This window comes from Bubalus bubalis, chromosome 21 (genome assembly GCF_019923935.1).
Source record: "Bubalus bubalis isolate 160015118507 breed Murrah chromosome 21, NDDB_SH_1, whole genome shotgun sequence".
Lineage (NCBI taxonomy): Eukaryota > Metazoa > Chordata > Mammalia > Artiodactyla > Bovidae > Bubalus > Bubalus bubalis.
Window position 1 is genome coordinate 10,428,256 of NC_059177.1, and position 13,575 is coordinate 10,441,830.

Here is a 13,575-nt window from a genome sequence, read left to right on the forward strand (position 1 = left end):
AATTGAGAACCACACGGTAAAGTACATGAGAGATGTGTGAGTAGGGAAAGTGGGAGATGATAATTTACCAGTAATGCAGAAAAGAAAACCTGCTAAATATAAGAGGGTATAAACTGTGCATCACTGCCTACTCAAGAGTTAAGAATTGCTGAATGCTAAAATTCAAGCGTTTCTAAAAACTGCTATGTTTGTTCATTTGTAACTTAGGATGTTCTTGCTATCATAGTTGCTGCTAAAGGAAATTCAGAATGATTGAGCCGTGTCCCTCTCGTTTTTCTCAGTTCTGCTTAAAACAATAGAGTTCAGAAACTCCTGCTTGTCAGTGACAAGGGTCGCGTGCTCATGAGCAGGTCTGACTTCCCCTCTAGAAGTGCAAGTGCCCGTGTTTGAGGAAGGGCAGTCATGAGCGGAAGGGTACACGCGTGGGGCTAGCTGGGCGTGTGCAGAAGCCCATTGGCTGGCTGCCGTGGCTGTGGCTGGGAAGCTGTCCCCAGTGCCCTCGCTGGCTGTCCCAGCACCAGGCCAGTGGGAGTCACGGCACCTAGACGCTGCGTGTCATCCTTCCTTCCCACAAGCAGCTCTTGCTTTCCCTGTTCATCACACTTTCTCCTTTTGTTAAGTTTCTTTATCAGCTTTATTTCTCTTCTGCTTTCCTCCCTCTCACCCCATCCTCTTTTTCTTCCTGCTCTTTTATTTTTCCTCTTCCCCTCTTCCTCTGCAGGAGAAGCAGCGTATGCAGCAGAAAATAGACACCATGACAAAAGAGGTGTTCGAACTCCAGGAGACACTGCTTTGGAAAGATAAAAGCATTAGGGTATGAAGTGAAACTGGGCTTTGGCCCGAAGCTCGTAGACAAGGAATAGACCAATGTAAATATAATTTAGAGACTCCTAAAATTCTGTCCTTTGATTATCTTTGAGCATTTATATAGAGTGAAATAAATTAGCAGAAGGCAGAAAGTTCCCTGGGAAAACCCGATCCTATGCCTGGAAAGAACTCCTCTCTCCAGCTGACTCTGCGCTCGTAAAACGTACAAGCAGGAGCTTTCTAAGGAAGTTGTTCTTTATTTTCCCAGCATTTTTATGCAGAAACAGCTATAGGCATTTAATTCAAACTCTGTGGGTAATTTGATACTCTTACATTGTAACAATCTGGAGAAGAAGCAGAGGATAGGGGGTGGTGGGGGAGAAGTTATTAACATCCCATAAATCTTTGGGAATAAAATAGGAAGAGATTAGAATCATTTTAATTACGGAAGTGGATAGGAATGTAAGATTTTGCTGGCACTGCCAAACTGGGACGTCACCTCTAATTATATCCTCGTAACTCCCCAGAGCAGGGGCCCAGATAAGGAAGAAGTCCTCGGTGCCTTTTTGCTAAGCCCTTTAGGTAGATCCCAAGTACTCCGGAGACTGAAAACATTCCTGCCAGTTCATTCCAGGAAGCCTTTTGACTGGCAACCTCCTCATGGCATAGGAGCTCTGTTCTGGAGACTCACCTTGTCAAGGCAGATGGAGGAAGAGAGAGGAGGAGACCTTTGGCCTGAGGACCTAAGAAGGTCTTGTTCTGCTTGAAATTAGCTGGTCATGGTGGGGCTCAGTCCCTGAGTCGTGTCCGACTCTTTGCGACCCAATGGACTGTAGCCCACCAGGCTCCTCTGTCCATGGAATTCTCCAGCAAGAATACTGAAGTGGGTTGCCATGCTCTCCACCAGGGGTCTTCCCAACCCAGGGACTGAACCCGTATCTCTTCCATCTCCTGCACTGGCAGGCGGGTTTGTTACGACTAGCACCACCTGGGAAGCCCAAACTTTAAAAAAAAATGTTTGAAATCATTGTAGACTCACGAGATCTTGTATGCCCTTTATCCAGTTTTCCCAAAATGTAACATCTTGTAAAAGTATAGTACTATCAGGGCATTGATCTTGATCTAATCTAGATGGAGCACATTTTCATCACTGTAAGGGGTCCCTCCTTTCACTCTCTTGTAGTCACATCTGCTGCCTCAGCATCACCATCCCAGGTGCTGGCCACTGCTCTTCTCCATTTCTGTAATTTGTCATCTTAAGAATGTTTATAAGGCGATGGCACCCACTCCAGTGCTCTTGCCTGGAAAACCCCGTGGACGGAAGAGCCTGGTGGGCTGCAGTCCAGGGGATCGCAAAGAGTCGGGAACGACTGAGCGACTTCCCTTTCACTTTTCACTTTCATGCATCAGAGAAGGAAATGGCAACCCACTCCAGTGTTCTTGCCTGTAGAATCCCAGGGATGGGGGAGCCTGGTGGGCTGCCGTCTATGGGGTCGCACAGAGTCGGACACGACTGAAGTGATTTAGCAGCAGCAGCACAGTATGTAACCCTTTGGAATTACCTTTTTTTCACTGAGAATAATTCCCCTTATGATTCATCCAAGGTGTTTTATGCATCAAAAATTTGTCCCTCTTTTGCTTTAAAAAATTGTTTTTTTGTTGTTGTGGTGGTAACATACAAAAAATACATAAAATTGACCATTTAAATCATTTCTAAGTAAACAGTTTGGTGGTATTAAGTTCATTCACATTGGAGGTTCCACAGAACCTCTTTGCATCTTGCAGAACTGAAACTGAACTTTATTAAACAACTTCTCCTCAGGGCGTCCTCCTCCGTCCCCTGGGAGCCCCCATTCTACTTTCATTTCTGTGAATTTGACTACTCTGGGTACCTTATATGTGGAATCATACAGTATCTGTCTTTTTGTGACTGGCTTGTTTCAATTAAGCATCATGTCCTCAGGGTTCAGACATGTCACAGCCTATGTCAGAAGTCCTTCCTTTTAAGGCTGAATAATATTCCAGTGTATGTTTGTACCACTTTGTGTACTCATTCATTTGCTGATGGACACTTGGTTGCTCCCATCTTTTTGCTGCTGTGAGTAACGCTGCTGTGAACATGAGTTTGCAAATCTCTTCTGGTGATTTCTTTTGGGTACATACCCAGGAGGGGAATTGCTACATTATACGGTAATTTAATTTTTTGAGGAACAACCATACTGTGTTCCATAACAGCTGCACCATTTTGCCTTTCCAGCAGCACTGCACAGGGGTCCCGCTTTCTCTCCATCATTGCCAACACTCTTTTTTTTTTCAGTAGTAGCCATCATACTGTGTGAGAGGTGGTCCTCCCCTGACTTTTAAAAGATGCATTTTAAATATCTGTGACTACCTGATACATCACGTCTCTAGCTTCACGATCAAGATTTGAATTTAGTAGCTCCATGAAGGAACATGGCCCTTATTCTCATATAGTTTTCTTTAATTCTTCCATCGACCCTAGCGGTCGTTCGTCTAGCACCAGGTCGTTCTGAGCAGCCAGGGGTCATGTGTCGAATCAGTATGTGCGAAGGGCTTGTACGTCCCTACAGCCTCGCACAAGGCTCACTCCCATTCTCACTAAAGATATTTGTACCTCTATGTAATTATAACCCGTTGTCCAAAAGTTCAGCCTTTCAGGCTTCTTGACCCTAGAATTTGAGGTTAGGTCAGGGGTAAAAATTGTTTAAAGCTCTGCAAGCTGTACTTTTTACCCTAAAAAAATCTACTGTAGGAACAATTATGGAAGACAAGCCCAAGAGTAGTGATTATATGGTCAGGTAATACAGAGGATTTCAGATCCAGTGTGAATGCATTTGGTCCAGTTATAAGGTATTTCAGTAGTCTTCAAACTCTGTGGTAAGATGGGAGGATTTGCAGGATGTATTTTATTTTCCCACCCATAATTATGGGAAGGTGAAATTTGAAAGTCCAGAAGTAAAGATACAGTCTGCTGTAAGATTGGGAAAAGGAACAAACGGCGTGTACTAGCATTTGCTAGCATTTGAGTTTCAAATTGGTCCGTTCCTGAGGGGTTTTCTCGTGTTGTTAACCGAGCATGCTGTGACGGTGGCCGCCACCCTGGTGTGTGTGGCGATGCATGGCGCGACAGTGCACGCGGACACCTGTAACCCAGAACAGCAGCCCAGAGGCGCGACAGTGCACGTGGACGCCTGTAACCCAGAACAGCAGCCCAGAGGCGCAACAGTGCACGGGGACGCCTATAACCCAGAACAGCAGCCCAGAGGGGAGAGGCTGCCGCGGTGCTGGGCTCTGCTGTCCTAATGTTACACTTGCTAGTAATGTAACAGTGATAGATAAGACTGGCTTGAAGTGTTAGACTAAATGCCTTGTGTGTTAGGAATGCACTTTATTAACTCACAGGCAGACTCTCGACACACAGTATGAACGTAAATTGTTGAAAGAGGAAGCTGGATGGTCACATTGCAGTTTGGGCAAAGGAGGAATAGGACTTGTCCTGTGAACTACTTTCCCGTAGCATCCGGGGTGACAGTAAGGGAAGCTAATTGTGGCCTTCATGGGGTGATGGTACATATAGAGTGTGCAAGGGCTTTGAACCAAAAAACGGGATTCATTTTCTGGCTTTGCCATGTACTGTGACTTTGGATAAAAAACAGCCTGTCAGAGCCTCAATTTTCTGATCTGTGAAATGGGGATAAGGAAAGTACAGGGTCTATAAGGGAAAAATTAAATATAAAAATATATGAGACACATCAATTTTAAGCCCTGGAGCTGCACAAATGGCAGTTGCCATCATCCCTTATTTACTTACTGGTTGGAAAATAGGATTATAATGATTTAGAAAGTTGTCCAGCTTTTCAGCAATGAGTAACTAAGAGGTTGGCCCACTTCTAGACTCTGTAAACCAAGAGGAGAGTTACCTGTTGTAGTTCAGCTTCTTGCATGAATGGGAATGCTGGTCGAAACATTAAACGTGGGAACGAATGTGCAGACAAAGGCTTTTTCAAATAGCCCAGCTGCTAGATGTCTGCACACACTGCTTGACCTGGGTGGCTTTTGAAGTCTGGGCTATTTTATGACATAACAGTGCGTCAGCGTGGACCAAACATGTTCCTGCTTCTGCTCCGCTGTCCTCAGCTCTGACAGCTGTGAGCTTTAGGCAACAACAGGGAAAATACACGAGGAACCCAGGCCGGCTTTTCCTGAACCTTCCTGCATCTTCCGCACTGCAGGGTGCTGCCGCTGAGTACGCCTTTCAGCCTGGGCCCATGGGTGGTGCTGACATCATCCTTTTTTCTGGTGAGGAAACTGAGGCACGGGTCAGTTAGTAGGTGCCGGGACTCAACGGCCTGTTTGCAAACCCATATTCTGCTACCTGCCATAAGTGGGCTGGGTTTATTTCATCAGTTTTTCACATTTTGAACATATATCAGAAAAGCAAACAACCATTAGTTGCATTTAATTAACAAAAACATATCCTTGAGAAATGGGGGGGGTAGCTGTTTTTAATTGAGTGGTATATGAGGAATATTTTACCATATGATGTAGAGAACAATTACTGCAGCCAGTGTTTAATTAAAATACATTGTATATATACTGGTTATTCCAGAACCCATTTTTACTTTTTAAAAAATCAAGTATAATCTTGAATATACTAGTTCAGTTTAACATGAAATGTGGGTTTTTGGACTACCTAACAAAAGCATACTTAGGAGGTTTGTCAGGAAAACTTTATTTTAGTATTATTTCTTCTTCACCTTCCTTCTCTGTTTATTTTCACTGACTAAAAAGGGCTTGTTTTCTTGCCTGATGTGCTAAGCATGCTCTGCCAGATTTACACACGATTAACCACTTTCTACAAAACTTTCTTCTGAAGCTAGATGCATAGGACTCTTGTGTCCCCTCCACATCTAACTGCTTGTGTCCAAAGCTCTTAAGGCCTCCTTGTCCCTAACGCTTTATCTTTTGAAGTTGAATCAGGCGCTGCTCTGCTCCCTTTCATTTGCTCTCTCTCTGTGCCCTTTCTCCCGCTGCCCCATCCAAACCAGGCCCTTGAGAAACTGAAAGAGCACGCGGGCTGCCTCAGGAGCGAGCGGGATGCGCTCCGGGAGGAGCTGGCCAAGCTGAAGGCAGCGGTGGAGGTGGGAGAGGTACGTGAGCTCCTCGCCGCTTTGCTCCTCCTCCTGCCGCCCTGTCCCCTCTGCCTCCTGAACGCAGAGTGTCGTTGGCTCTCCCGCCCAGAGCCGGTAGGTGCGAGTCCGTCTGCAGAGCTGGACCCCGTGTGTCTGGTGCTGACCAGGGGTCCCCGCAGCAGGCGTGTGTCATCACAGGGCCACCGTGCTGCCGCCTCCTGCCTCCCTGGGGGCTCTGCTGTGACACTGGGTCCCTTCTTCCCCGCAGAAACACGGCTTAGTCATCATCCCCGACGGCACTCCCAACGGTGACGTCCACCAGGAGCCCGCAGTCGGGGCCATCACCGTCGTGTCTCAGGAAGCCGCCCAGGTCTTGGAGTCAGCAGGGGAAGGGCCACTCGGTAAGACACTACCACTGTGTTAACTGGGGTTTGTGTTGTCCCCCTGGACATCAACCTGGTCACATCCTCTCTTGGAAAACAAAAGCCAGGGCGTCTGAGCCTTCTCGACATCCTTTGAGAGGAAGACACTTGGGCACGCTGTCTTCAGACATCCTTGACCTTGGGAAAGCAGCACTTGGGCCCTTGCCAGGCAGTGAGTGTTAGGGGGGGAGGCCCCTGGTCGGAAGCATGTGGGTGTGTGTATGTGGCTTTGTCATTTAAACACTACTTTCTGGGAAGAGAGAATCCAGTACATCTGTCCCGGGGAACCAGAGGCTGGTCGGTGGCTTCCTGAGGATGTTCAAAGTTTCTTCTTCCGGGAGCATCTGGTTTTCTGTTCTGTGACTCATGCCAGGATTCTGTAGCTCTTTGCCACTGCACTTCTTAAGGCACCAAACAGATGACCAAAAGTTATCAGAGGACTGTTATTCCAGAGCAGGGCTTCTGAGCCTCTTACCAGCTTTTTGACCAGGAACTATTAATAGGTCTTTTGTTACTTGAATGTTATTGACCTGAGGCGTTTTAATATTCACTTACATAACAAATTGCCAGCCACCAGCGTTAGTTTCTACAAAAATCCCCCAGTCAGTAATGCATTAAGGGCTAAGCCACTTGAATTCGATGCTTTGAGAGCCTAATGACACTACCCTCAGGAAGATGCCCATCTGCTGTGTCCACTCAGAATCCAGTCCTAGAGGATGGCACAGGTGGATACTGTAGCATCAGCCACTTTTATATGAAAAGTGAGCTTTCTTCCTTTTTAATTTTCATGCATATGTCAGTTTCCTAGAAGAATGTGTATATGACAGCGGCGGGCCCGCTCTCAAGGAGGGAACTCGGGAAGTGTAACCGTCGGCCCTCTGACAGCAGAGCACGCATGGAGCACGGGCGAGTGCAGCCACGGCAGCTGCAGGGTTTCCTCTGCCTCATGGGGTGGCTGGAGCATTTGGCGGTGACTGTGGTTGACCTTGGGGAGCCCGTCCTCTGTCGGCATCCCATCGGCCCAGGGGCTTGTTCTCCTGAGTGTTGGGAGGGAGCATCCATCCCCTGAGGCTAGGAGCGGCCCCGTGGTCCTGCTGCGGAGCCTCTGCCGAGCCTTGACGGCCCACGTCTTAGAGCGCGCCCCGCACCCCCCAACACACACAGGCTCTGTGGGCCTTGCCTGCTCCTGGCATTGTGTTCCTGTGCGTTCTTGGCTCCAGCACCCCGTCTCAGGCTCATTCTCAGCCCTGTCCTCTCTCCCGGAGTTTGTTTTCTTATTCTAAGGACTTAAAAGCCCGTGTGCATACCCTTGGCTTTCAGGGGATTGTCTCCTGGTAAAACTTGCAATGTTTTGAAACAAGGAAATGATCTTTGTACTTTCATTTGTCTTCACATGGAAAATCACTGCTCTTGGGAGCAAATGTATTCAGTGCCTGATAAACATCAACTGCGTGGAAATATGTCTTGAATCATCTAGTACTTTTCCTTTCATCATTAAAGCCTTCATGTCTTTTGATACTCAAAGTGGTAAATTGTTTATCAGATGTTTGCTATTTGTGAATTTGAAGAATTATTATAAATTGTTTATATACTACATCATTACAAACTTTTCATTTGTTTTAGACGTAAGGCTACGAAAACTCGCTGGGGAAAAGGAAGAGCTACTATCACAGGTAAAGGCATTCTTCTCATGGGAGGGTAATCTTAATTGTAACTGACTAAATCATGTGGCAAAATGTGAGCAAATAAAAATGTGCACTAGAAAGACATGTGCTTATTTCAGACATCACTACTCAGGTAAGAGTTGAAGGATAAAAAGTCATATTTACCTCTGTTGTCTCCTAGTCTTTATGGGACACAGCTTAGCGAGTCAGCTCCGTAAGCCTGTTAAGAAGGCAGAAGGCCCCTGCCCCGATTCTCGTGTGGGCCCCTTAGCTGACTGCGGAGGTGCGCACTGCCCTGGCTGCTTCTGTGTGACGTGCTTACGCTGCTTCTCGGCTCTTCTGCTTAAGGCGGTCCTGGTGACACCCCCCTACGGAGCGTGGGGACTTCACTTCCTTCATCCTCTCTCCCTGCCTGACATCTGTATCCCGTCCCCACTCCCTCCCCACAAAGGGACAGTGTGACTCCAGTCGTCTGTGTCATCAGCAGCCTGTAAACACCACACACAGCGGGACCGCGGGGCGTGTTCTGGGGTTCATCTTCACCTCTCCTTGGTTCCCCTCAGATCAGGACCGCGGTTTGCCTCGTCACGTGCTTGGTTTCCTGTGTCCTGGTTTCTCGTAGCTGCAGACTCTCCAGCAGTGGTTTCGGCCCACACTCGGTGTTTCCGATGCCTCCTGTGTTCCCTCAGTTCCATTTTCTGGTTCCTGGCGCGTCTGGCTCAGCCCTTCTGAACATGCTGGCTCACTCCCTGGGGACAGAGACCTTACCGCCCTGCTCATCATCTGAGGTTCCCTTTGCCTGTACAGCTCCAGGCTGGACCCCATTCCCCGGCGTCTTAGGCCTCCCTCCCTCCACCTCCATTCTCTTGCTCGGGTACATCCCCCAGGAGCTTCTGGAGAACAGTTTGGGGGCAATAAATTTTTCTTAACAGGAATGAAAATGTCACCTTACCCCTTTATTCGATTAGCAGTTTGATGTGGGTATGGACTTCTTTGTTGTAATCATTTGCATTCATCTTGTTTTTCAAAGAAATTGTTTCAGTGTTTTCTGGCCTCCTGTGTTTGGCTATTGAGAATTTCAAGGACATTTTGATTTTTGATATTTTTATCTGTGACCTGTTTTTCCCCTCTGGAAGCGTGGCCCGTTCTCTCCTTTCTCCTTAGTATTATGCAAGTTCAGTGATGCGGTTTGGCATTTTGTGTGGAAGCATTTATTGTTTCTCTAGGCACATTTAGCAGCATAGGTGTAGGCATGGAGTGAGCAGAGTGTTAGATTTCACCAGGTGAGACTCGGGCAGACATATGCCAGAGTGTTGATGGGCCTTGAGATTAAGCTGGGTAAGGAGCTTTATGGGAAATCCAGGAAGACATCAAGGCACAATGGAGAGAAGATGCAGACAATGGATCGTAGGTGCCTGTGGGGTGGAAGGATTTTTGGAGTTGGGTGCAGAGAGAATGAACTGGAAAGATCAAGAGTAGTGGTTAGAAGATGCACGGGGCTGCATTGGGTAGGGCTGGCTGGTGTGTGGTGAAAAGATCTAGTACATGACAGTGGGAGCAAGCGGCTGAGGGCGGGATGGGGTAGATGGCAAGATCCTTGTTCCAGAAACTGAGGGATTCATTGTAAGAGATCCTCTGCTCAGATGGATTTTGAATTTGCCAACAATTCAGGCAGGAATAACCTTGCAGGTATGTTAGGAGCCACAATGGTGACGAGAGTGCGGGATGATGGTGGTGTTTATAAAGAGGAGATGTGATTGGGAGCTGCATTAGGAGTTCAGGGAGCCAGTGGGAGGCGAGTGCGCAACAGCAAGGAGAACAGGGGACCCTGATCCGTCCTCGGGCTCAGCAGGGGCGAGGGGCTGCTGGGCTGCAGGGGGGGCTGCCGGGCTGCAGGGGAAGCAGCCCCTCGGGGGGAGCAGGCTGGGGTGATGGGCATGTGCAGAGGGGACGGAGCGGCTGCTGATGACAGAAGGTAACCAGAGGGGGCAGTGCAAGGGTGGGGCTTTGGGGAAGGTTAGGAAGTGGAGACAGAGTCGGGCTCATCCAGGGTCCTTTGGGGACGAGCACAAAGGGAGGGAGGGTGAGCCTTCCTGAAATGGACACAAGGAGGAACGACAGAGAAGATGAGTTAGTCCTGGCTGCCCTGAGGCGGGTAGTGATGTCGTGGCTGAAAGGGCAAAGCTGTCGGGAAGGATGGGTTCAGTCCTGGTGCCCAGCTCACCCTTCCCCGTGGAGGGGCGGGCAGACTTGGTCCAGTGCCCCCCGGGGATGGAGCTAAGGACGGTCGGTGCTCTGAGCACGCAGCCTCACCTTTGACCAAGGAGGAAGGGCACAGGAGGCGTGGCGAGGCCTGGGCTTGGCCCCAGAGGTGGCCCCATGCGGGCGAGGACAGCAGGCTCTGCTCTCTGCATCTCTGGGGCTAAGTGTTGTAGGCATTTGGGGAGCTCGACTTTGATTTCTGACTTGGGGGGAAGGGGAATAGGTCTCAAGCCAGATACTCTCTCTCCTGGTTTTCCATCCCTTTCATCTCATGTCTGCTTTCTAAAAGATGTTCTCAACTTTGCCTTCTTGTTTTCACGAAGTTGTGGTTCTGAAGTCATTTCAAGGATGCATTTTCACTTATCTCAGACAATATTGATAGGTCGGTTGATTTGCTCCCCTTTAATTTTTTCTGTCTGCATAGTTTGTTTCATTCCAGATGTTCTTTTATGTAGATTTATTTAGTTTTCTGTTTAAAAGTGAAATACTAAAAAGCTGGTGGGCAGCTTGTTGGTGGGGCCCATCCGAGTTTCTGGCTGGTTGGGAACCTTTGATGTGGGTGTGCTGGACTTGTATTTCAGGCTCATCAGAATTCTAGAGCGTGCTTCCCACCTTCTGCCTGAGGCTCCAGGCCCAGCCGTGCAGCGTGGAAACAGGGTGGGCTAGAGGCCTCACCCTCAGCTCATCTCTGTCCATCTTATCTTATTTTCCATTCATGGGACTGCTGTCTCCAGCTGGACCTTTTTTCCCAAAGTGCCTCAAGTTTATCTTTTCTTTTATAAATTAAAAAACTTAGGTTATAATTGACATAAAATAAGCTGTTGTGTGTGTGCTTAGTCGTGTCCGACTCCGTGTGACCCCACGGACTGGAGCCTGCCAGGCTCCTCTGTCCAGGGGATTCTCCAGGCAAGAACACTGGGGCGGGTTGCGATGCCCTCCTCCAAGGGATCTTCCCGACCCCAGGACTGAACCCACATCTCTTATGTCACCTGTGTTGGCACGCAGGCTCTTTACCACAAGCACCACCTGGGCACACACTTAAAATGTGCAGATGCGCATCCGTAGATTAGTTTCCAAGGGCGCCATGACAGAGCACCACAGGATGGGCGGCGCAGGGCAGAGGGCTCTCCCACTGTGGAGGCGAGGGGCCCCATCCTGAGGCCTGTGGGGGCCTCCCAGGCCTCTTCCCGACGGCCAGCTGCTGGGCCCCTGGGCTTGTTGACCACGTTCTCTGTGTCACACGGCTCCCCTCTGTCCGTGTGGCGCTCTTCTGATGAAGGACCCCAGGCACACCAGACTCAAGGCCCACCTATTCCAGTATCATTTCATCTCAACTAAGAGCCTCTGCAGTGACTTTGTTTCCAAAATAAGATCACACTGTGAGGCACTGGGCTTAGGACTGTAATATACGAACTTTGGGGGGACAGCAGCCTGTGAAACGTCATCCCAATCAACATGGTAAAAATGTGCATAAACCCCAAGTCCCTGTGTCCCTTTATAAACCTTCCTTCCTCTCCCACCTCCTCCCCTTCTCCAGAAACCATCGACGTACCTTTTTGTCTCTTCAGTTTGTATTTTCTGGAGTTTTCTGCGCTGCATATATTAGCTTGAAAGTCACCATTTTCCTGCATGCATCAGCAGTATATTCGCTTCTTTGGCCAAGCAGTGATTCCATTGTATATACATGGACCACTATTTGCTTTCTCCTTCTGTTGATGGACATTTCAACAGTTTCTTGTTTGGGGCTATTAATGAGTAAGCTGCTATAAATGGCCTTTATTTGGGGTAAAATAAGGTAAATTTTGTAGCCAAACTCAAAAATGTATTTCCAATTATTTCTGTATACAGCTTTCTAAATAAGAATATTTGACCTAACTCTCAAATTAGAACAAGAAACATCTAACTGCCGTGGGGTTTTCCATTTTAAACAAAAATTTAAAAATACCCTAAGATGTGCTTTTCTACAGATGGACACAAATAATGAAATATGGCTATTTTCATTAGGACCCCTGGTCCTGGAGCTCTCTCTGTTGGAACATTTGTTCACAGCTGACCTCCAGCACCTGAGCAGAGTTAGGAGGGTCTCTGAGTGAATCATCTGTGGCATTATTCTAAGATGTGGCCACGGGGCCAAGTATGTGTTTCCTTTGAGAGGCTGGGTCTCACTGATGAGCCTTTACTTCCTCAGATTAGAAAGCTGAAGCTGCAGTTGGAGGAGGAGCGGCAGAAGTGCTCCAGGAGCGACGGCACAGTGGGCGACCTGGCAGAGCTACAGAATGGCTCGGACCTGCAGCTCATCGAGATGCAGAGTGAGCCTGGGCCGGCACGCTCCCCTGGGTGGGCTGCGCGAGCCTGTGGTTCCAAAGATCAGCCCTCAGGGGGACCAGAAAAGCTGTCCCAGTCAGTCAGTCACGGACTGAAGAGCCTGCTTCTAGCTGGTGTGCTTCCTGGCAGTGCTCTCCCCTCTGGGTGACATGATTTCTAGAACATCTTGCAGCTAGTGACATTGTGACACTGTCCTTTTTCACATTCCTGTGTCATCTGTAAGCATCCTTCCTACTGATAAGTTTTTCTGGGGAGTTTATCTTAGATGATTGGAGGGATATATTCGGAACTAACTCACACCACTGCAGAGTGGTTTCAGAATTTTCCCAGAAATAGTCTTTATTAGATGGAATTTAAAACAGGCCACAAAGTAAGCCCATGTAGTTTACCTGAATTCAGTTTTCCTGCCTTTCTGGTTTTGCCCCACATTACTGAATGTTGTAAAAACACCTACTGTATTCCCAGTATTCCACAGTAGGGAGACATCTGTATGTGGAGAATGTATAATCCACACAGGGGAGACTTTTGTTTTTCCAATTTCAATAAGGCGTTTCTGATAACTTATTTTAAAATACTGGTTCCGCCATGACCTTTTTCCTCTACATATTCTGAGTAAGGCCACATAGGCCTTTTTGGACAAAAGCTTAATTAGAACTTACCATTAACATTTTTGTTAAATTTGGATTGCTGGAAGGAATTTTTCTCCCCCAGGATTTCTGAACTTCTTGTTTTAAATAGCTGTATATCTGACCTAGAAACAAACTAATGATTTCCAGCTCTATCCCTAACGCATTATCACAACATACTACTGAAAAGCATTTATTTCAGTAAATACTAAGCATACATTATGTGCGGAGCACTTAGCTGGAAACAGAGGTGGATTCAAGAAGCTGAGACATACCCATGGACCTGTGGTGTCCTATGTTCTATGTAATGTTAGGG

At 47.8% G+C, this 13,575-nt stretch overlaps 1 protein-coding gene across 30 annotated transcripts in view; it reads left to right on the forward strand.

The window, feature by feature from the left end:
* Nucleotides 1–13,575, forward strand: part of LRRFIP2 (LRR binding FLII interacting protein 2) — a 110,381-nt gene that overhangs the window by 93,972 nt on the left and 2,834 nt on the right. For 18 of the 30 annotated variants that reach the window (XM_044934336.1, XM_025272730.2, XM_025272736.2 and 15 more), the window contains 5 exons: nucleotides 722–814; nucleotides 5,877–5,978; nucleotides 6,229–6,361; nucleotides 8,006–8,055; nucleotides 12,497–12,617. In XM_044934336.1, coding sequence (XP_044790271.1) covers nucleotides 722–814; nucleotides 5,877–5,978; nucleotides 6,229–6,361; nucleotides 8,006–8,055; nucleotides 12,497–12,617 — 499 coding nt within the window. The remainder of the gene's footprint in view (nucleotides 1–721; nucleotides 815–5,876; nucleotides 5,979–6,228; nucleotides 6,362–8,005; nucleotides 8,056–12,496; nucleotides 12,618–13,575) is intronic. The other 12 variants (XM_025272738.2, XM_044934340.1, XM_044934343.1 and 9 more) reach the window with 2 other exon arrangements.